This window comes from Pezoporus flaviventris, unplaced genomic scaffold (assembly GCF_033815535.1).
Source record: "Pezoporus flaviventris isolate CSIRO_AGI_PZ_B2104156 unplaced genomic scaffold, CSIRO_AGI_Pfla_v1 ptg000031l, whole genome shotgun sequence".
Classification (NCBI taxonomy): domain Eukaryota; kingdom Metazoa; phylum Chordata; class Aves; order Psittaciformes; family Psittacidae; genus Pezoporus; species Pezoporus flaviventris.
In genome coordinates this window covers 18450179-18473411 of record NW_026892579.1, presented here as the reverse complement: position 1 = coordinate 18473411, position 23233 = coordinate 18450179, and the positions used below count along the sequence as shown (strand labels likewise).

Below are 23233 nucleotides of genomic sequence, written 5' to 3'. Positions count from 1 at the left end.
CAGGTTTTTTCTAAAGTTTCTATTTTGGTTGTTCCCTGTTCATCTCATTCAGGAGACAGCACTCCAATTGCTCAATAAGAACATATGTACCGAGAGCTAAGCAGCTGACTAGCTTTAAGATCGTAACTCCTCATTCAAATTTTAAATTCTTCATTAGCTTGCATGTGCAAACTCTCACCACAGCCTAATCCAATCCCACTGGTGTCAGTGAGAATGGGTTTTACCTCTCAAATTTAGCCATCTAAAAATCAGGCATGTATTCTAAATTCTACTGTAGAGGAGCCACTTGTAGTCAAAATAGAGAAAGATCAGCATTTCCAGGATGTGATTTTCACCATCTGCCTGAAAGACTTGTCTTGAGAGGGGACAAGTGTGTTTCTGGCAGCTGCTATCTCATGCCCCTGCCTGTTGAGGGAGCCTGTACAACTAGAGTTACAACTCCGTACAAGAGTACAACTCCTTAAAAGAGTACAAGAAGCCTGTACAACTCCTTACTCTTCAAAAAAGTAAAGCCAGGGGAAGGAATTGTTCTGTTTATTTTAATGGAAAAGGATTCAGGCTTTCTGCTTTCTACATCCTTTGTGCCAAAATAAATTACAAATGAGTAAATGAGGTCCCAGACGGTATCCCAAGTGGCATCTTACAGACCGCTATCTCTGGCTTAAGTCAGCATTTGGGATGTATGGAAAATACAGATGAATTCCTGACACAAAATTAAACCTTTTTGTACCTTGCATTATACTGGACTGCCTGACAGGGAGCACAGTTTGATAGAAATCTCAAAGCAAAGGCAAAAGCTTTTTGTCTGCCTCCTCTACAGACACACGCAGTGGGAAATGTGAAATGTCAGGAATAATTAGACAAAGCTATATAAGCTCCTAGCAACACTGATGTGCTGTGTAAAACTAAACGTTTGCCATTAAAGCTTTAAACATTGTTTGAAAGCTGCATGTTAAAGGTAACCTGAGTAATTTTTAAGTATTGTTTCCAACATGTTAATCTAGACAGGGATATGAAAAAGCAGAACAGAAAACTATGAAATGCTGGCATGCCTTCACTGAGATTACTGCTGTTTCTTTTTTTCCAGAGATGATATATAGAAGTAATTGAGCCCTCTCGTATAGCAATTAAAATGAAAAGGCAGATTTCCTCAGCTCTTCATCTGCTGGAGCCTATTCAACAAGACGGAAAAGGAGTAGCTCCTAGCATCAGTAATTCACAGATATCATAGAAATGATTGTTAGAAGTGATCTCTGAAGGTCACTTAGTCCAACCTCCCACTTCAAGGGAGATCTCCAAAACCAAAGGAGAAATAACCACACCAGTAGGAAATCTGGCCTGAAGTGCCCTTTGGAGAAGAAAAAGAAATGAACTATGAATTGCAGATAAAAAAAAGAGGAGAAAAGGCAGCAGAGAAGAAAACAGGCCAAAATTTTTATTTGAAGTGGTAATATTAAAAGCTTATGACTTTTTGACAAAAGGCGGGGTTTTTCTAGGTTCATTAACAGATGTGGTTTTGTCTTCTTAGGAAAACGATGAACAGGAGAAAACTTGGAAGCTTTTTGCTGCTCTGTTGAATATGGGATTATAAAATAATGATTAAAAAAAACTGCATCTGAAGCATCTCTGTCCCTCTTCCAAATGGGTCACTTCTGAACCTGAAACTCTTCCTTACCTGAAGCAGCAACTTCTTTCACTGTGCATCCTGGAGGGGAAAATGAATTTCACAAATTGCACCACTGAAGCCAATGTGGCTGCGAAGCCAAAAACAGTAACTGAAAAGATGCTTGTTACCCTGACCTTGGCCACAATCACAACCTTGACTATGCTGCTGAATTCTGCTGTAATTGCGGCAATCTCCACAACCAAGAAGCTTCACCAGCCGGCAAATTATTTAATATGTTCACTAGCTGTGACTGATCTCCTCGTTGCTGTTCTTGTCATGCCCTTGAGCATCACTTACATAATGATAGATAAATGGACTTTGGGATATTTCATCTGTGAGATCTGGCTTAGTGTCGACATGACCTGTTGCACGTGTTCAATCCTTCATCTGTGCGTCATTGCTCTGGACAGGTATTGGGCAATCACAGATGCTATTGAATATGCCAGGAAAAGAACAGCAAAAAGGGCTGGGCTGATGATAGTCACCGTGTGGGCTATCTCCATTTTCATATCAATGCCCCCTTTGTTCTGGAGAAATCACCACAGTGTCAGTATCCCCAGCGAGTGTCGCATTAAGCATGATCATGTCATCTACACTATTTATTCCACATTTGGGGCATTTTACATCCCCTTGACTTTGATTCTGATCCTGTACTACAGAATTTATCACGCTGCAAAGAGCCTTTACCAAAAGCGGGGTTCAAGCCGCCACCTCAGCAACAGGAGCACCGACAGCCAAAACTCCTTTGCCAGCTGCAAGCTCACACAGACATTCTGCGTCTCGGACTTCTCCACATCTGACCCAACCACGGAATTTGATAAAATCAATGCATCTGTGAGGATCCCTCCTTTTGAGAATGACTTGGACCTGGCTGGTGACCGGCAGCAGATCTCCACGACACGGGAACGAAAGGCTGCTCGCATTCTGGGGCTGATTTTAGGTGCTTTCATTTTGTCCTGGTTGCCCTTTTTCATCAAGGAGCTGCTTGTGGGACTCCACATTTGCACTGTCTCTCCAGAAGTAGCAGACTTCTTGACCTGGCTTGGATATGTCAACTCCCTTATCAACCCTTTGCTGTACACTAGCTTTAACGAAGACTTCAAGCTGGCCTTTAGAAAGCTCATCAGGTGTCGAGAACATACTTAAAAGTACTGGGAGATGATGATGCTGACAGGACTCCTGGCCTTAAGAATGAGCAAAATGATTTAATTCTGTCATCATTTCCCTCGTTAAAGGGGATTTTTGGTTTTGCCTATTTGCTTGACTTGTCTTTAGCCTGTAATTCATTCTGCCGTTTTTTACCTCCAGTGTTATTCGTGGTAAAAAGTTTGAAATAAATTTATTCTACAAAGGAAAAGATTTTTTAGCAATGAAACAACAAAAAAAGGAAACTATTAGATACTCGTGTTTAAGACATTTTGTGTACTCGGTGATTTGAGAAGCAAACAACAATATTCACTTTTATACTTTTTCCATTTAAGAATTAAATGTCTAAATTACCATGCACTGTAAAAATATAAAGGCATATAAACTGAACCCCATACATGCATATTCAAAAATTAATAAACACTTCATGGGCATGACAGCTAAACAACAGATCTCAACCATGGCATTCTGAGAAAACTGTAACAGCCATTTAGAAGGAAAATAACAACCATTTCCAGGAATTCTTCAGGAATAAACTCCCAAAACACAAAGCAAAGTTCAATTCGTTCCAGCTAAAAATGGATCCCATTTTGTACTCCAGAGGAATTACTCAAGTGGCTCTTTTTGTGTAAGGTTCTGGATTTATGGTCAAAGTATTGGGCAGACCCCTGTGCAGTTTATTTGGCAACTGAGAGGATGCAGCTAGCAAGTGTCACACAGGAGACCAGCTGCACATCTGACTGGTCACATTTGATACCACTAACAGTACTTCTTCAGGGCTCAGGCCTTGTGCCTTCATTAGTTCTTGGATGGTATTATTCGCTTGTGCCACAATTCTCCTGGACCTTGCAATGCAGAACCCAATGGATTGATTCATCTTACCCCACTGACTTAAACCACTGGATATCTTCTCAGCAGGCCACCAATATATAGAAATTCAGAAATAGCATCTAAACCCAAATTACTTTCTGTTTGAACTGTAGAAAAAAAAATAGAGTAAGTAATTTTTTACATAGCAGTCTGCACATCTGCCTCTTATTATTTGCAATGATATTCTTGTCAGATTGACCCCTGATGAGGTCCTGTAGCAGGATCTCTTGTTCTGGTTGTCCTTCACAGAGTTACTCCCCTTGTCTTGAGAGACAGACATGACAGAGAGTTCCTTGTATCCTGTCTTCTGTGCTTATGGAAGTTGAAATGTCCTGGTTCAGATATTGTGAAAATCAGGCTGGGAAAAGGCAATATCAAAGTTGAGAATCTGTTATTGTCCATTAGCAACTTCTAAACTCCATTTAAATACCAATTACTTACCTTCACTGTAATTTTCTTCCTTCTCCATTTTTCTGGACAAGCTCTTTTTGAATATACTGATATAGAAATAGAAAATACCACATACATCAACCTGACATCCAGTAACAGTGAACTATAGCATGGCAGCTCCAAATCCATCAAAACAAATATTAGAGGTAGAAAAAGTGTTGTAACAGCATTGGAAGCCATCTCTGGAAAATGTTTTGAAAATTTACAAGATGACAGTCATTTTTCTTAGCAAGAGTCAAGGAAGTGTAAGTAACATGTGAGTAATAAACTGCATATGGAGCTGAGAAATGACATCCTTATTGGTGAGAGAAAGCATTCAGTTGGAAAGATGCAGAGCTGCAAGCTGAGTGTAAATCAAGTCCGAAGGTGACAAAAATGGGACCTACTACTTACCCACATGCAGTGGGATTCTGCTTTAAGGACTCCAAGTTTTCCATGCCTGAGTTTAGAAAGTTGATCTCCAGCTGCCCTTCTGAAGCTATTGTCTCAGCTGCCTCCTCCAGCTGCCTTTGGCTTCCATACTAGCTTATATTAACATCTAAAAAGAGGGGGGCAAAATCTCAGTCACTGAAAATGTCTTCTAGTGAGGAAGCACAAAGATCCATTATGATTTTTCCTTTTTGCAACTTGTTGGAGTTGCAAACTGCTGATAGAAGCTGGGAAAGAGTGGCCTGACCCTGCTTATCTGTAAAACTTCCGAAGCAGTTCCCCGGAGTACATATGCTATTGAGAAAAAAATAGCTGGGAATTAAAATAAAGAGTAGTATTTGTGAGAACTGCTGCAGAATAATTCTATTTTTCCTTTCAGCAAGCTCAATGGAAATGATAAGTAAAGAACAAAGATTGTGCACAATTTCCCCAAACAAGGTGACTACATAAGGGAAGACAGGACACACAGGCAGTTGTTGCTGGAAGAGAGTAGGTTTTGCTGTCCCTTTGGCAAAGTCCCTGCTACAAGGCTGCCCAGCTACAGTAATGATCAGAAAGGAAAAAGTAAATGCGCACTGCTGTTATGCAGTGTGCAGTCACGTTTCTCATTGAAAAGTAACAGTTCAGTTAATTCTGTCATCTATACTGATGCTCATTTAAATCCAGAAGCATGTCTGAAGGACCAGAAATGGTAAACATGACCTCCACAGCAGATGTTGTAGGTAGGTAGAAATGTTTCAGTCAGGTATGAAAGCTGTAAAATACAGGAGCTGCATCATAATTTCTACTAATGTCTTTTTTTAGTATCTGATCTCCACTATTACCGTTCAGACTACCAATCAGGTTGAAGACTGTATTCAGTTTTAATATTTAGAGGTAATTAACAGGAAAAAACAGATGGATGGCTAATTTTCATGCTTCCCTGTTAAATAAAGATTCACCATTCACTGCCAGCTGACTACTGCTTTTCTAATTAAGTCATTAGCTAAACACAGAGCTATGTTTTCCAACAAATGCCACTAGACTGATAAAAATGTCCTTTACATTTTCTTCATGCTCCAAGTCAGGAACAATTTAAAGGATTTGTTACTTAAAAGAATTTAACTTGATCAGAAATTACCTGTCATCTCACGGAAATAAAAACTTTTGCTAGTCTGGCACCACTGCTTGGTCACTTCGGGTTTTTTCTGTGTATTTGCTGAATTTACAAAGGGTTTGGAGGCATTTCCTGAACTTTAACTTCTTATCAATGGTTACTTGCCATTCATACCTATCCTGGATCAGGCCCAGCCACACAACACTCTGCAATGCTCTTTCCAGCAGGCTCTTAATGATGTATGCAAGACCTTCAGCCCACATCCATCTTCCTTGGCCTCTCTAAAACATCTTTCATCCTCAAAGTCTTATTTTCCCCAATGCTCCCCTTGTACAGTTGTCTTCCTACCTTTCTTCCTATATTTCTCCAAAGGTTTTTCCTCCACAGTCCTCTGCTTTCTACAGCAGGATTCATACAGACCTGCCTATTCAGCCCCTCGTCACTTGTATGTATTTTCTCTGAGTGCTATTTCCTTCTATTCTTACATCCCAAACTCACCATCCTGCCTTTGGGTTTCTGACTCTCTCTAATCCCTAAATTTGCTGCGGTCCTACTGCAGTGACCTCCACTCTCTCCCCCTGTCTCAGTGCTCTTATCAGGATTCCCATGACTGTGGGTGTTCAGGTCTGTCAGGTGTTACTCTGTCACACGTGTCCAGGCCATATCCAGAAGTTTCTCACTCTGTAAGCAGCCAGTGCTTTGGACTGACTTTATATATCCCTAACCCTAAAGACTGCACCCATCAGTCAGTTGGCCTCCCCAAAAGACTCTCAACTCCTGCTCTTCTGTGCCAACCTCTTCTCCTGTGACAACCTCAGGTCTCTTCTCTGCAAGCTTTGTCTTCACCACCTCCATGCAGTGAAACATCTCTCCTGCTCCTTACAGCTGAGGGGGGTATGGCCTTCTCAAACCCACTTCTGACATTACTCCTGAAAGTCAACATGGGCAGTGGAGGAATTATTGTGCATGTATTGTCTGTCCTTTTTCTGTGTATTTCCCACATAGACAACATCCTCTCTGAGGTGAGCTATCTCTCACATAGCACATCCTAGACACAGCAACAACATGTCAAGAACCGCATATGTCCTGAGCCACTTTGATTTAAAGCTGGGGGTTCCCCACCACAATAATATACTGAGCTGTTTACAGCACATTAGATTAATTTTATTCATCTTCCTGAATGGAGGTATATGAGGAGATTGAACTTTCCAAAAGGGTTTCTAACAAAGTCCCTGTTTCACCAAGTTTACATAAAAGGCTGTCACTATTCAGATTTCACTGCCATGTACCTGAGCTGTTCAGTTTTCCATAGCTGTCGCTTCTTATTTCTCTGTGGGGCCAGCAGACTCTGTCTTTTGCATGTACCAGGAGGCAACGGGGGGGACACAAAACACCCTACACACACATAACACCCCCACCCCCCCAAAACAATCAAACAAAACAGTGCAACAAAAACACACACACCCCAAAACGAAAAGTGTCTTTATTTTGGAGAAGGTGTTAAAAGAATAAGGGAATCTTTCCTAAGGACTCTATTTCCACTACTGTTTTCAACCCCATTTATCAAAAGGTAAAGAGCATTGCAGTGTTGAAGGGAAATACAGGCTTCCAGCACAAGTGCAGAGGTTGTCCTTGTGCCTGCGTATTTTTTAACCGTTGCAAGTATCAGTAACAGACAGGCTGGTTTATGTTCTTCTTTGACACATCCAAATGATTTGTATGAAGAATTGTCTTAAATTGTTTAAGGACACACAGTAAATATTGTGATATCTTTTATTGGTCTAGTCAATACCTTACAAGTTGTATTTCATAAGAGTCCCATACAACACATACTGCCTTTGTATATTTGTATATACTCCCTCATTGCTGTTTTGAAGCCAAAAGAATGAATTCTTTTTAAATTATCTGACTTTGGATAAATGTTCATCAGCTCTAAAACTACTCTTTAACATTCTCTACTTCATAATATGTACATAATATTGCCAACATTGCTCCCCTCCTCCCTGCCACTGCCAGGGGACTTTTACTTTTTTCCTCAATTCCATGTAGGTGATTGCATGTAGATGATTTTATATGATTAAATTACTCCTTCCCACTCAGCCTAAACTAGCCATTTACTATAATCACATTAATGTAAGTTGGAAATGATCTCCTGCCATGACTATCAGCTCTGGAGAACAATTTAGAAAATTTCTCATGGTTTAATGTCTCACCTCCCCCAAGTACACAATAACTCCACTGCCAATGACTGATCAGTGAGTGTGTCCAGGAAGAATTCTTCCCATTTCCATGAGCACTGCATCAGCTCTTAAAGGTAAACTTTTAGTGTTGCTAGTGTAGATAGAAGATGTAACGATGACCAAGCTATGGACAAAAAAAAAACGTATGTTAGCAAATCTTATGAACCTCTGCTCAAAGACCTAAGGGAGAATGATTTGTTTCAACATTTTTCCTTCTTAATCATCAAATTATAGAATCATAGAGTGGTTTGGGTTGGAAAGGACCTTAAGATCATCTGGTTCCAACCCCCCCTGCCATGGGCAGGGACACCTCACACTAGACCATGTCGCCCAAGGCTCTGTCCAGCCTTTCTTTGAATCACTTTTATTTCCTCCTCATCTCACTATTTCCTGGTCTGTGGCTATTAATTATTTTACCCTTCTGTTTCTTTTCTCTCTCTTCTTCCTTTCCTTTGCAGCCTTCCTCAGCACCACTATGGCATCTAGTAACCTGTAACAAGAAGCAAGGCTACTTCATGCCATGTTGATACACCTAAGCCTCATCCTGCTCTTGATTTTAGGAAATCGGTTTGCAGGCTCTGTTCCATGGCACTGCTCTGCACAGCCTCTGATACTGTTTTATTGCAGTTTTACCCCAAATCAGATTTCTAATGTGCATCAAGATTCTTCCAAAAGAAAGATGCTGTGTGATACACCACAGTGTCTTCCCATGTGTCACAATTTTTTAAGACCTCTCTTTAGTAACATTATCACTACTCCTTTCCCATGGGGCTTCTAACAGTAGAAACTACAGTTCCCAGATGCAGTAGGTGATGTTGGAAACGCCCCCTTACACCACTCCATTCCTCCCACTCTGCCCATACTTCATCCTCTTCTCTTCCAATTGCTTGCACTGCATTCTTAAACTACATTAGCATATAGATCAGCTCACTGAAGTTTTCGTGGATTAATTTGCTGCATGACAAATTCTGACACTCATTTCTATCTGGTGCAAAATCCCATGTCATTGGGGTACTCAAATCTTCTAAAGCACTATGTATGCCCCCCATGCTCATTTCGTACATCACATGACTGCAAATGGGAGACATTTCTGTGAGCTGAGGCATTAAGCACTGTCTTCTTGCAACTACACTTTATAAGATGTGTGTTTTGTCGGTTAAGGCACAAAATGTAACTTCTGGGAAGAGAGAGGACAGAATTCCTATTCCTTTGTATAAATTGTTGCTTTGTACATCATTTGAAATGACTCAGCTTCTGGCTAGCAATTTAAAGGAGCACTAAGAAGCAAAACACAGAATCACACGTGCTTGCCTCAAATACCTGCAAAAAAGTAGAGTGACCTTCCGGTGGATTTTACAATAAAATCTTGTTTCTCTCCAAAGGTTTCTACAGTGACCTTTTCAGGGGAATGGAAAGTTCCACACAAATGACTTCCACTTCTGTGATTCCACTAGAAATAATATCTCAGTCCTCTACGGGAGGAACAGCCTGCCAAGCTGCTAGGGTGCTGGGATAAGCCTCGGCAAGCTTATTTCTGCAATAAATAGAAAATCAGGCTAACATCTCCAGCCTTAGGGGCTTTATATTGCAGAATTTGACCCCTGAAATCAGATTTATCAGCTAGAATTTTACTTTTACTCATACATAGTCTGTAATTTTTTAAATTTTGTAATAAGAAAATACACTTATTTTTGCAATTTCAGGAGAGTATTTTTTGTATTATGACTGGACAGTCATTCTGAAGCAGGCAGAAAAAAATAATCCAATTAGTTACAGAAGTTAATCTAGGATTGCAAAATGAGGCATGGTTGTCTTGGTCTGATGCTTGCATATACACACAAGTTACAGGTCATAATCCTTTAATTTTTCACTACAGCAGTTTTGCTCCTTATGAAGGAGCAGGTTATCTGTGGTTTCAATTAAGATTGGTAGGAGGCTGTACCCCTTCTACCACTACCATAGATGCAGAGCCCATGGGCAGGAAGGGGATTGAGACCTGCGACTGCATAGCTGGCAGAGGCTGCAGCTTGTCTTTCCCTGTGCACTGGGAAAGTGCAGAGGCTGCAGCTTGTCTTTCCCTGCCTTCCTCAGAGCCGAGTCTGCTGCTTCCACCTTCTCCCAGAGGACTCAGGACACCTCTGAACAAAATAAGAGTGGGGGTATGAAGGACAAGACCACTGTCTCCCTGGGCTGTGCACTAAGTTGTGTCCTCCAACCCCGCTGCAGGCAGGTGGCAGAGCAGGACAGGCATCCAGACCGGCGGCAGTGAACAAGCTGTCTGCATCAGCTTCATGCCCCAGGCACCTCTCAGCAAGGCACAGCCCCCAGGGCAGCCACTGTCCCTCTCCCTGCAGCGTGGCCCAGCACACGAAACCTGCTCCACACCAGTGGCTCCACTCAGACATGCAGCAGACACCGCCAGGAGAGCAGACCTGCCCACACTGAACATGTGCTACCATTTCCCTGCTACTTTAACCCAGGCTGTATGACACCTTACCTCAAGGCAGGCAACAGCAAGGGCTGAGCATTGTCCTTCATTGGTTGTACTCATGTCAGCCTATGCAAAAGTTCAGGCCACAGCACCTTCACCAGCAGTACCCCAGTTAATACATCAAGGATTAATTGGCTTGTGTTACAGGGATGCTTTTGCTTAGCTCTGCTGACCTGGTTTCTGCCTCCAAACTACAATTTGTACTGCGGGGAGGCACCTATACCCATGACAATAACAGACCAACTCAGGGGTAGAACAGCCACACTAGGGACAGTTTCTAAACCTCCCATTCCATAAAGCAGAGTAACCAGTCCTGATATCCCAGTGCAAAACGTTACCAACAGTGCACACCCACTGCTGAGACCAAACCTAGGTGTCGTGGTTTAAACCCTAGCCAGACAGCTTGTTCACTCACTCCCAGTGAGTGGTGCCGGGCTGAGAGCAATTGAGCCCCCCCCCCGGGGCTCTCCCCTTCCCCGCTCCCAGAGGAACAGGGAGGAGGATCGAAAGAGTGCAACTCCCACGGGTTGAGACAAGAACAGTCCAGCAACCAATGTACAGCACAAATCACCACCGCTACCACCAACGACAACAATGATAAGGGAAAATAACAAGGGAAGAGAATACGATACCACCGGCCAAGAAACGAGTCCCACCCAGAAGCCCGTGTCCTTCCAGGTAACTCCCAGTTACCCCCCACCCCGGGCATGACGTGCTGTGGTATGGAATACCTCTTTGGCTAGCCCAGGTCAGGCGCCCCGTCTCTGCTTCCTCACAGGTTCCCCTCCTCCCTGGCAGAGCATGAGCCTCACAAAGTCCTTGGTCAGGGTAAACATCACTTAGCATCGGTATCACCAGCACTGTTCCCAGGCTGGAAGTCAAAACACAGCACTGCACTAGCTACCACAAAAGAGAAACATGACTGCTACTGCTGAACCCAGGACACTAGGTCACACACAACGAAAGCCAAGGCACAGGCCAGCCAGTACTCAGCGCTGAGAGAATGAACAGGTTGTGTTGACAAAACCAAAGGAAGGGCTGATAACATCCATGACACAGTGGTCCCGTTAACCCTGGAAGCCCACGGCTGGGCTTCCTAACAACTTGCAGAGTGGCCACCAGCGTTCACAAAAGCAACCACTCCAAGGCCTTACCAGCCTTTAATGACTTATGGTGACAGCAAATTCAGCCCAGTGCCCAGTTTAAACAACAGGAGAAATGCAACGCAAGAGACCAAAGGCCCTTTCTCCTGCTAGGCCAGCAAACTGCAAGCTGGTGCCACTGTAGCCCCAAAGCAACCACAACCTGGTGGCCTTGCTGCTCTCCAGCCTCTGTGTGGGCACAAGTATAGAATAAGGGAGTTTTCGTCAAAGCTGATAGCTTATGTCATCCTTAAATGTGCCATGTGGCAAACACCAAGAGCAGTCACGGCACTCAGCAGCAGTCAGGCATGTAAAAGCACATGAGATAGCTCATGGGTGCCCAGCCCTACACCTGGGTTACAGCAACCCCATGCAACAATGCCACAGGCTTGGGGAAGAGTGGCTGGGAAGCTGTCGGGTGGGAAAGGACCTGGAAGTGCTGGTTGATGGCCACTGACCATGATCCAGCTTGTTCCCAGGCAGCCAAGAAGGCCAACGGCATCCTGGCCTGTATCAGAAATCGTGTGGCCAGAAGGGGTAGGGGACGAATTGTACCCCTGTGCTCAGCACTGGTGAGGCTGCACCTCGAACACTGTGCTCAGCTCTGGGCCCTTGCTACAGGAAAGATATTGAGGTTCTGGAGCATGTCCAGAAAAGGGCAGCAAAGCTGGTGAAGGGTCTGGAACACAAGTCTGATGAGGGACGGCTGAAGGAACTGGGATTGTTTAACCTGGAGAAAAGGAGGCTCAGGGAAGACCTTACTGCTCTCTACAACTACCTGAAAGGAGGTGGTAGTAAGGTGGAGGTCAGTTTCTTCTCCCAAGTGACAAGGGTTAGGACAAGGGGAAATGGCCTTAAGTTGTATCAGGGGAGGTTCAGATTGGATATTAAGAAAAATGTCTTCACCAAAACGGTTGCCAAGCACTGGGACAGGCTGCCCAGGGAAGTGATGGAGCCACCATCCCTGGAGGTATTTAAGAGATGTGTAGATGTGGTACTTGGAGACATAGTTTAGCAGATGGCTTGGCAGTGCTGAGTTAATGGTTGGACTCGATGATCTTAAAGGTCTTTTCCAACCTAAGTATGATCCTATGGAGCACAGAGAGCACTGAGCAGCTCCCACTGGCTCTCCTGGTTTATTGACATCCTCTTGTCTCCTCCCACATTCCTGTTTGCTCCTTTTCCTCTCCCTCTGGAAAATCAGTCAATAGTGATGATCAGCTGGATTCTGATGGAGCAGCACAGCCATCATAAGTCAATGGTGATGACTAACAGCATACAAAAGGTGGAGGTCCTCTGGGCCAATTGCATTCTAAAGATTTACAGTCATTTCTATATTGAAGAGTATCTTCTGGAGGAGATTTGTTTTGAGAAGTTCTGGAGCACAGTGATCTGCTCATCACGTTAATTTTTTGTGTATTGTATACCCATAAAATTTTGGGAACTGGATCCAAAGTCACACAAGATAGTGTAGACACACTACTGTCTTCAACTACCTCTGAATCAGTCTCTGATGCACAAAATTTGAAGCTATTTTTGAAGGTTGCTTGAAACCTTGACTTATAATCTGCCTTTCAGAGTTACAACAACCAACGACGTGTGAATGCTGATTATTTTAGATGAGAGACCTTTTCTTGATTCCATCTATTTCCTTCCACTTCCACACATTCCCCTTTTATCCTATTGGACTAATATTTTACTGTGAACCACTACCTTCAATCCAATGGGTCAGTTTGACTTCAGCAACAGCACATAGGTTAGAATGTACATTCCCTGATCAGTTAACCAAAAGCCACAGCAATCATGAACAGCAGGATGTGAAGCACCAGCAGAGCTAGATCATACCCAGGATGAGGGTTGATTTGCCCTCCAGACTTTTCTCCCTACATCCTCACTGTATTTCTCAGTAATTCTGTATCTCTGCAAGTGCACTCTGCACTTAATGGTACTCTGAGATCAACACTTCTGGACATTGGAATGACAGGGAAAAACCTAAGCAAGCTGAAGAAGTGCCAGGTGAAATGTATTATGCTTTTACATATATATGTGCACCATTAGGGGAAGAACTACTATCAGCAGCATGAGAGCTACGGGCTGCTGTCATCTCAGCTAAAAGGCATACTTTTCTAATACCAAGTCTTGCCTCCTTGGCAGGCAAGCAGCTGGAGGCAGACATAATTTCACACCCTGACACAGACCCCTGGCACAGGAGGCAGGGAAGGGCTGCCCAGCCCCAGATCCTGTATTAGGCTGTCACAGAGCAGAGACATGCTGCACTGCCACCCTCATGGCACTTGTCAGGGACGCTCTGCTCACCTTCAGTATTGACACAGCTCAAGTCTGGGATTAATTCACAGTTGTCAGGTATTGTCTTCCTCTGCATAGGAGTGTGACTGAAGAGGGGAGATGATATGTTGCAAGGAAAGTAGAGGTATGGAAGTGAACCTCCTCATTCATCCAGCTGCAAAGGACTTTGTCATGGAGCTGGGGCCTCAGGGAAGCTGGATGCAGGGCTATACATACTGCTTTCTCACATGCTATAAGCTAGGGAAACGACGCTTTCGCCTCTACAGAGTTTGGCTTTCTTTTCCCACTTGCAACTGACTTTTTGTAACATTGCTGAAGAGTTTGATTGGAAGAGGCAGCCAGCAACTGACCCTACCAGGCACAGCCTGCTGGGTTCAGAAGCATGTCTGCCAGCCCCAGGAGCATCTTGGTGTCATTCATGTCACTTACCTGCGCCAGGCAGGCAGAGGGAAGACAGAAGTACACGCCCAGCACTGAAAACTTCCATTTCTCAGTATGGTCACAAGACAGTCACCTTCAGAAACAGTCATAAACACTCAGCTTGCTTTGTAGTGTGAACAAGTGCCTGTATTACAGCTACAGTACCCTGTGGGCAGGTTGGGCTGAAAAACAAAAGCTTCTGTTTATTAAGTTAACTAGTAAGTTCTGTTTATTAGGACGGTTTATTTCACAAACAGGCTTCGAACATCGTTTGTGAGACATATACTCTGCCAAAACAGTTTCAAAAATTAACATGCACAAGCCTAAAAATCAAGCAAATCCCATTTAAGATGTTCGCTAAAAGCAGAAAACCTGTATTTTTTAAGGGCATTTTGAGCTAAGTCGAAGAAAACAACTGGAGGTGCTCCAGAGATGAATCTGTTCCTATAAGCCTTCAATTATGTTGAGGAACTTCTCAGTACTCTAACACATTAGTCTTTTCATTTTTCCTGATAACCCCCAATTTCATGATCTTTATAACCTATTTATGTAAGGTGATTGAGAAGTATCTTGAGAAGCCACACTAATAAAAGAGCCAAACTCAAAAGTTTCCGTAGCTATAAGACCTCTCATTGGCTCTAAGGCAGCTTTGCCACTTATTTTTCTAATTCCTGCCACTGTAATTGCTACATTATACCTTACATGAAGCTCATTTTCTTGCTAGAAATGTAGTATTTGGCTTTCTGGTGTATAGAAATTTCAGCGATCCAAAGCTTTTTCATGCCCAATTCATGAATGCTTTGTTTTCTAAAAACAAAAATGGAAGCTCTGATTATTTCACAGAGCATTCTGCTTAAAAACAAGAGAGTGTAGAGCTCAGTTGCTCTTTGCCAGCAGATGCAAAATGAATATCCAAATAATAAAGGCTGCATCATATCCCCAGTCTAGTGAGGCTGAGACTGGGAGCTCAAAAGAGTTATCAGGGAGTGCCTGGAATGGACACAGATAGGATGGGATCTGGCTGCATGTGAAGACACCCAAATTTAGATTTATACTGAGAAATACCTACATGTGTGCTGCCTTTGTCTACTCCCATTACAACCAAGAGAGATCTGTCTGATGCAGCCTTTGAAGTCAGGGGTTGTGATTAATTTCATCCTGGAAGAGAAACCTGCACCCAGGCATGACACAGGCCTCACAGACTTGTACCTTTGCAAAGCAACAGCAGAATTCTTTAGTGCACCTGAGGTACCACTAGATGCCTACCTGCGGGCAACTCAATTAAGCCCGAGATTCTCACTGGCTCCAATGGGACTTCGGACTCCTGCCTTGACCTACATACAGACAACTGCATGTACACTCCTGAATGCTGAAACATGGTCAGCCAAGAAAGTTTTCTAGCTTGACCTTTTTAAGATAGTCTTTTAAAAACGTGCTCTGTGTGAATGGCCTGTCTTCTAGGGAGATATCCCTGTCTTCTTTTTCCCACTAAGCACTTGCTTCAGTCTTCCTTTGACTCACATAAAGGTATTTTCTACTTCACTTCTTCAAGATAGTCATGTACATCAACAGGGTGCTGGAAACAGCATGGCTACCCAAGGAAATAAAGGTAAGGATGTATGTTCAGATGAAGGAAATAGCCACCTTTTTGCAGGGACTACAGCACAAAGGGGAAAAGGAACACAAACAAAGGCAGTCTTACGGGTCACTTAATTCAAAGCAAACGGCATGAAAACCTGGAGATAAAGATAAGCTTCTGCACCAAAGGAAAAAGAAAAAAAATAAAGCTTAAAAATACTAGTTGTAGCCAAGGCAGCACATTTTTCCTGCTTATAAGCTCATGTGCTACATGTGGCTGTGTTAGCACAATTTTCCCTGTGGGAAACTTTTAACTTATAATGTACCTGTGGTGCTGAAATATTTGTCAATGTCTGCATAAAAACATCCTTTGGTCTACAGGCAGAGAAAGGAAATGCAAATGTGGTGGCAACTCCTTGCTTTGGCAATAACCATGAATGCATATGTGAGCTGCAGCTTTGTGCATCTGCTCTCCAGAACGCCCTGGTTTGTATAGCTGCACAAGAGAGGAACACTTTGAGAACACAAAGAGAACAAGCACTTTGAGGAGCAGCATGATCAGGGGGTGACTCCAGGACCACAGCTTCCCTTCCCTGCTCTTAAAGGTTATCATGACATTGACACTGCCAGACAGACAGGGTAATATCAGCCACAGAAACTACCTCACAGTCAGTTTTAACACTCCAGATAGGTTCCCATCCTCATCTCATGTCCAATTGGAGGCTCCTTCCCACCCACAGAGTCCTGATCTTGCTATGTCAGCCTTCCCCACACTCCCAAGAAGGGAGAGAAAAGCAGCAGGAGATCCTTGCACATGCCATGGGGTCATACCACAATGCTCTCTGTCATCTTTACTGCAGATATCCTAATGGCACCTGAGGAGCTGGACCCCCAGCACCAACACCAGCAACAGACAGCTTTTCATACACCAGAAGTATGGCCTATTGCTAGGAGCTGCTGCCATGAGCTGTAGACCTACTATGCCTTGACCATTATACACACATCACAAGCACCCTGTTGGGACTACCCTATACTTCTAACATGTGAGAATGATAGGCCGCTAATTTAAGGATGTGGATCTTCATGGTCCTGGGCCTAGAGCAGCCACCAGCTTTGTAGTGGCAGCTCAACAATATCCAGCCATAGCCCCTGTACAGATACAGGTAACTGTCCTCCTCTGAAAGATGGTCACATCACCTTCCTATCCCTCATGTCCTAAATTAGGAGCTAACCATTAACCACTATGGTGGCCATCCTTATCATGGAAGCCTTCAAGGCATGCTGTCATCAGCTGCCTCTCCAGGTCATTCTCCACTTGTCCCAGACCAGGCCTCACCATCCTCTCCCATGCAACCAGTACGCCAGACTATTTTGGAGCCACACACTGGACATCTATATCACACTTACAATCCCACAAAGAGAAGTAGCGGTTATCACAGTCACAGAAGGAGCAATTTCTTCATACACGGGGGTCCCACCAGCCACTGCCATAATTCACACATATCAATGTCATTTGCAAATATAATGCTGGCATACTCTGAAGCCCTGTTTTTTCCTCTCAGTCATGTACCTATACTGACACCTAGGGTGTAATGATGATGACATTTGTTGATTTTACCATCATTCTGCCATCCCAGCAATCACAGTGTTCACTGGGAGACAGACCATTTCCTCATGATTCTGTCAAGCACAGATTTTTCTGGCCAAAAGCCAGCTGGTATTAGCTACAAAACCAGCCAGAGCCAAGGAGGATGCCTAGATCACCATGACTAAACCATTCATCTCACACACTATGGGGAAATGGTGAGAAGCAGATGCTGAGCAGGTGGAAGCAGCTTTGGTCCATGCGGCTCCTGTAGGGGACATATATCATGTGTCACCTGAGGCTGCTGAAAAGCCCAGCAAGAGAGGGAGAGCCAGGACTGGAAGCACAGAGAGCACATGGGAAAGATGCACTGCGTACAGGGAGATGTCAGGAAGATGCTGTAATTCACACAGGTCTGGTTTGTATCACTCTGGTCCTACCTGAATGAAGAATAATTCACACTTCAAAAATAAAAAAGAACCCTCCAAACCCCAGTTCTTCAGAAAGCGTGGTGCTGTATGAGAATCTGCAATATTAGAAGCAGCAAGGGTTACACTTGGAGCTTTTAAAATAAGCTTCCTAAACATATTTCCCTAGCTTCATTTTAGGAAATTAACCCCAATTAAATATGAAGTGTTAAACTCATGGCTTACTGTTTGTACTTGCAGTGGTCTAACAGTCTGACAAAAACATTGTGGTGGTGGTGATGCCAACAGACCTTTCTGTAGTAGGTAATCCATCTCAGACAGACAGCAGATCATAAGGCTGGAAGGGTCTCATCCATTCACTAGCCTTAATGCAAGGTCACCTACAGGCATGCCACTTCTGACAAATGTTTGTTCAATTTGTTCTTAAAGTCCTCCAGTGATGGAGAAGCCTCATCTTCCTCAGACAGCCTATTTCCCTGCTTCATTTCCTTCAGCAACAGAAAACTTTATTCACTATGTAACCTGAATCTCCCTTGCTGTAACTGAAGCATGATGCTTTTCATCTTTTCTACTGTTCTTTGCAGCAGCCTCTGAACACTTATCACCTGACTCATCTTCCTTCCTATTCTGCTTATGTCTTGGCCATTAATAGATTGCAACTATTCAGGCATTATGGTCAGAAAAGCTTCTCTCAAAATTTCATGTATTCTTAAGGCTTAATCTGAAGACTGCTGTTCTGCTGCAATTACTTCACAGACCCCCTGAGACCTCTTCTGCTCGGTTCAGCCATGGAAAAAGACACTAATACTTACACACCAGCTTCTGCTGCGAGTTTTGCCAACAGCAGATTTCAAATTTGCTTAATATTAATATTGGCTGAGTAAACTTTGCCTGCACAAAAATATATATGAAGCAAGCCAAAGCATTTGGCTGCAGACAGACATTCAGTGTTTCAATGCACACACTTCTAAGAGGATATTGAACACCAGTCTTTACAGTCACCTCCTACCTGCACCCTCTCCCAGGCTCTACCTCCTGGGCTTCTCAGAGCTCTGCATCTCCTGACCCACCAGCCTTCTCCTTGAGGCACCACCAACCACCTCCTCTTCCTCAATGTCCTCCTCTCTGCCTCAGCCCCAGGAGTGCTGTTGCAAAGCCCAAACCAGCAAGCTGAGCACAGCTCAATGAGGTGGATGCTGCTCTGCTATCACGATGTATAATGGTGGCAGCATTTCAAGGTTCATCTCAACAGTCAGCAATTAGTTCTTCAGGGAACACTCAGGTGGGACTTGCTTCACATTGTTTTGGCCACAAAAAATGAGGCACCTGAGCCACTCATGTAGTATTTGTCACTACACCAATAAGGACACAAATGACCCCTGTACAGGGATGTGTCTCTCTCCACTGGTTATAGAGGTAGTCCTATGCCCTGTGTGATCTAATAAATTCCACTCCCAGTGAAGAGAAATAGTTTCCATCATCAGTGCAAATACATTGAATTTCATATTGTCTCCCACAAAACTCAGACAAGGAGGAGAGTCTGAACAAAATAGGACTGTCTCAGACCTAATAATGAAGAGGTCAAGGTTAGTATCAAAATGTCACTGCACAGACAGGTATCTTTTCTTAAGACCGTGTTTTCCTTCAGATCTCAGTGCACAGTGTTCAGTGGAGCCTGAGATCCACTTAACACAAGGTGTTAAGTGAAAAAGACAACCATCAACTACCCCTCAAGTCAACAGGAGTAGAAGACAAGAAATCAGCCTACATTCAATCAGTGCTTCAGAATGACACACTTCCTTTCTGTTCCTCTTTAGTTGAGTGCCTATTACAAGAAGTACTTACAAGTACTAAATGTCCCACACAGTGTACATTTAACTATCAGAATACTCTTCAGTAACTGTTACTCCAGGAGAGCAGTATTCCAGAAAGCACATCACTTAAACAAGCATGTGTTTACCAGAAAAATGAATTACCTCTAGCAGCCAGAGAAATCTCTTACATTTGCCTCTGGGCTCCAGGCTTTACAACCAATTACAGAATCATAGAATGGTTTGGGTTGGAAAGGACCTTAAGATCATCTAGTTCCAACCCCCCTGCCATGGGCAGGGACACCTCAGCCTAGACCATGTCACCCAAGGTTCTGTCCAATCTGGCCTTGATATGTTCAAAGACAACATATTGATCCTTGGTAACTAATTCTACAGTGTGCTCTCTGCTCAATCCCGTATTAGTTTTAGGTAATGGCCCATTAAAGTAAAGGTAAAGGGGTACATCACTTTGCATATGCCTTACAAACATGCATTAAAAAGTTGCTTTTCAGTGAAGTATGTAAACCCTATATATAAAAATACCATTTATCCTCAGATGGCATTCTCAATGAGTTCAGCTGGCACAGCTGTAGGTCCTGTGCTGGTTCCCCACCTATCTTCCCTACGTGCAGGGATGGCTTAAAAGGACAAATATCTCATCTTATTTTTTTTCATCTTATTGTTCAGTGATTTAATAATGTATGTAATATTATATTAATGCAACTATATGTATTCTCCTCCCCCTCCTACATGGTTGCATAGTGCTGTGGCAGCTGCAGCTAGTGGGAATTTAAAAGGACAACAGACTAGAACAACCATGTTTCCTTAATCCCATTTTCAAATATTCAATTCCTCTCTTGGAGATAAATTAGACAAAGTCATCTATTTCAGGAGATTTTCAATACAAACCAGCAGTATGGCCATCAACCACTCATGCTTTGGGCATCTTGAAACAGCAAGAAACCAATTAACCTCAGTGTTAAATCACTAATGTTTATTTGTCAGATCTTAACAATTCCTTGAAAAGAGTCTCCCTGAAACAGGTGGCAGAAACACTGTGAAAACGTGTTTTAAAAACTGGCAGAGTCCCCAGAAAATCAAAGTCTAGGCTTCATTCGTGGCTGCAGAAGCAACAGAAAAGCAAATGACTTAAGGAAGTGTCACGCAACGTTTCCATTCATTTGCATTGCAGTGGAGCGTTGACAGGTGGCATTTGTTGGAGAAGCTCTGCAGATGATTTCTAGACACAAGTATTGATGGACTTTCCAGTAAGGCAGCAGGAAAAGTTTCCTAATAACAGGCAGCATCAAAGCAAGTAACTTCTTGTGCAAGTTTTCCATCCATCTCCTATGAATTATACTCTGACAAACTCAACTTCTGTGGGGAAGATCTTTCAGCCCATGATTTCTCTTAACAAAGAAACTAAGTGAAAAATGGTGTGATCATCCTCTACAAGGGGAAAGACCCTTCCAGAGTGCAATTTAATTCAGTTTGTTATCCTGTGGGGTTGTTTAAGTTCAGATCCTCCTGGCCTTTGGGGGCTCAAATGATGACAGTCTTTAACCTACTGACATTTAAAGCGCCTGTTTCCCAAGAGCTTTCCCCAGCCAGCAGGGTAGAGCCTCAGCTCTGCACTGACTGGAGTCAGATTTCTCCTGCTGGATTGGGATTACTTTGCAGTTCCAGGTTTTTGTCTGCTATCCATCAACCCCAGCCATGCACTCAGATAATTCACCACAATGCATATAATAATGCACTCATCTAGGAATTAAAATTTTCTCTAGACCCAGACATGATTTGAAAATAATATATCCAAAATCTGTAACAGAAGTTTGACTTAAGTGCAAGGTAAATTACATTTCCCATTTCCCCTCATAGACAAAGCCATTATCCTGTCAAAGAATGAAACTAGTTTTCTTTGACACAATTTATTTTCAACAAATCAATGCTATTTCTTTTTACTTGAGGAGGTGTATAGAGATTGATTGCTTAAAAGTGTGTCCTACATCTTCTCGGGTGTCAGTCTTAGTCTGGCTGGGCCTGTAGGTTTTTCTTTATTAGGAATGATATTATTCAAGCCCTATTTGCACTTTTCTAAATGCGGGCATGTGAAGCCTCCCCACATCCCTTTAACTCTCTGTGATAGTTGTTAATTACACTGAGATGGCTTTGACTAGCTCTTTCCACACTTGTTTAATTAGATGCGGTCAGCCTCAAGACATCAAACTTAGACGTTCTTTAAGTTGTTCTTTGAATTATTTTTAGCCTAGTCTTTAATCACTCCTTACCCTTTCTGGCCTGGTTGTGGAGATGGGAGGAGAAAGTGGAAAAGAAGCAGGGCTGTCCTTCCCTTGCTAACCTGTAGCTTCTCGCATTTTATTAGTTTTGATGGCATCTACTGGCAGAGAGGGGACATGCTGCTATGAAGTAGAGAGGAGCCAGGAGACAGACAGAGACTGTCAACAGGAATATCTGTACCCCCACAACAGAAAATAAAGCGAGACAGAACTGTAAGGATAGGTCTTGGTGAAACCGGGGTTGTTTAGTGAGGAAATTATCTCTACCCAACATCCAAGCTTGTGCCTGTGCTGATGGAAACAAGAGTTTAACTATACTTCATGTGAATAGAGAGAAACACATCAAACTGTGCAACATTACCCAGACTCAGAAGTACTAGGAGAGAATTCAATTAGAAGCCCTGTCACAGGGCAGAAGACACTTGTGCAGCCCTGGGATAGCATGGAGCTCAATGTGGCTGCACGATGTACCCATCAGCTTCTTCAGATATGAGATCCATGGCCTCTGGTTGTGCAGGACTGACAGAAAAGCAGGTGTATAGCACAAACTAAGGCTGGTTTTGCCAAAAACAGAGCTCTGTGCTGCCTGCTGGTATCACTGCTGTCCCGAGCACCTGCAGCACACATGGCAATGACTGCAGGGTACCATGCAGGCAGGAACAAACACCTGTGCAAACGGTCCCTGTGTCAAGACTAACTCAGTGTAGAAGTCACATTCGTTCCCTGCTTCTTGAATCAGCTCCCTCTATCCCTCTGCCAGGAATTAGAGGCAAACCCCCAAACAGGGGATATGCTGAACTCCATCGGCAGTCAGAAGTGGGGAGCGGAGGCAAATGCTGGAAGGACCAAGCACCCTGGACCACAGGCAGCCCTGCCTCCCTCTGCCTGCCTCTGTCCACTTGTGTGCATTCCTCCAAGATATGTGGGCACAAGAAAGGCAAGGAAGCTTTAAAATGGTATGGCTAAGGGGTACATATAAACTTACAACCTATTGCTGCTGATGATTTCATTACTTTTATGCTAGGCTCTTAATTTTCAAGGCTCAATCTGTGCTTATTTTTCAGCACTTGTAGAACTGCTACAAATTCTGGTTTCTAAAAGCACTTTGTTCTTTGCGAGATGTGGCAGATAAAAGAGAGATGTGATTTACTTCATCAAGAGAAGTGTATGCAGGATCTTCATGAAAAAGGCTTTTGGAATCTGCTTGTCAAAGCAAAGGGTAAAGAGAAATAACATCAGCAGAACTGAAGCGTGATACCTCTTTTCTCAGATTAGTG

At 43.3% G+C, this 23233-nt stretch overlaps 1 protein-coding gene and 1 long non-coding RNA gene across 2 annotated transcripts; one reads left to right on the top strand and one right to left on the bottom strand.

The window, feature by feature from the left end:
- The first annotated feature begins 813 nt into the window (after positions 1–813).
- Positions 814–4908, top strand: HTR1E (5-hydroxytryptamine receptor 1E). Its single transcript, XM_061460329.1, has one exon. It carries the CDS (start codon positions 1718–1720, stop codon positions 2810–2812), a length of 1095 nt encoding a protein of 364 aa, XP_061316313.1. The 5' UTR covers positions 814–1717; the 3' UTR covers positions 2813–4908.
- On the bottom strand, positions 1585–10479 carry LOC133272810 (uncharacterized). The gene is made up of 3 exons (XR_009744575.1): positions 10395–10479; positions 4526–4670; positions 1585–1705 (listed from the first exon to the last, which is right to left on the bottom strand). It is a non-coding gene; the product is annotated as an uncharacterized LOC133272810 (long non-coding RNA).
- Between the last annotated feature and the right edge of the window lie 12754 nt (positions 10480–23233).

Excerpts from the sequence above, each read along its gene's own strand:
- HTR1E (XM_061460329.1), top strand. The coding sequence starts at position 1,718 with ATGAATTTCACAAATTGCACCACTGAAGCCAATGTGGCTGCGAAGCCA.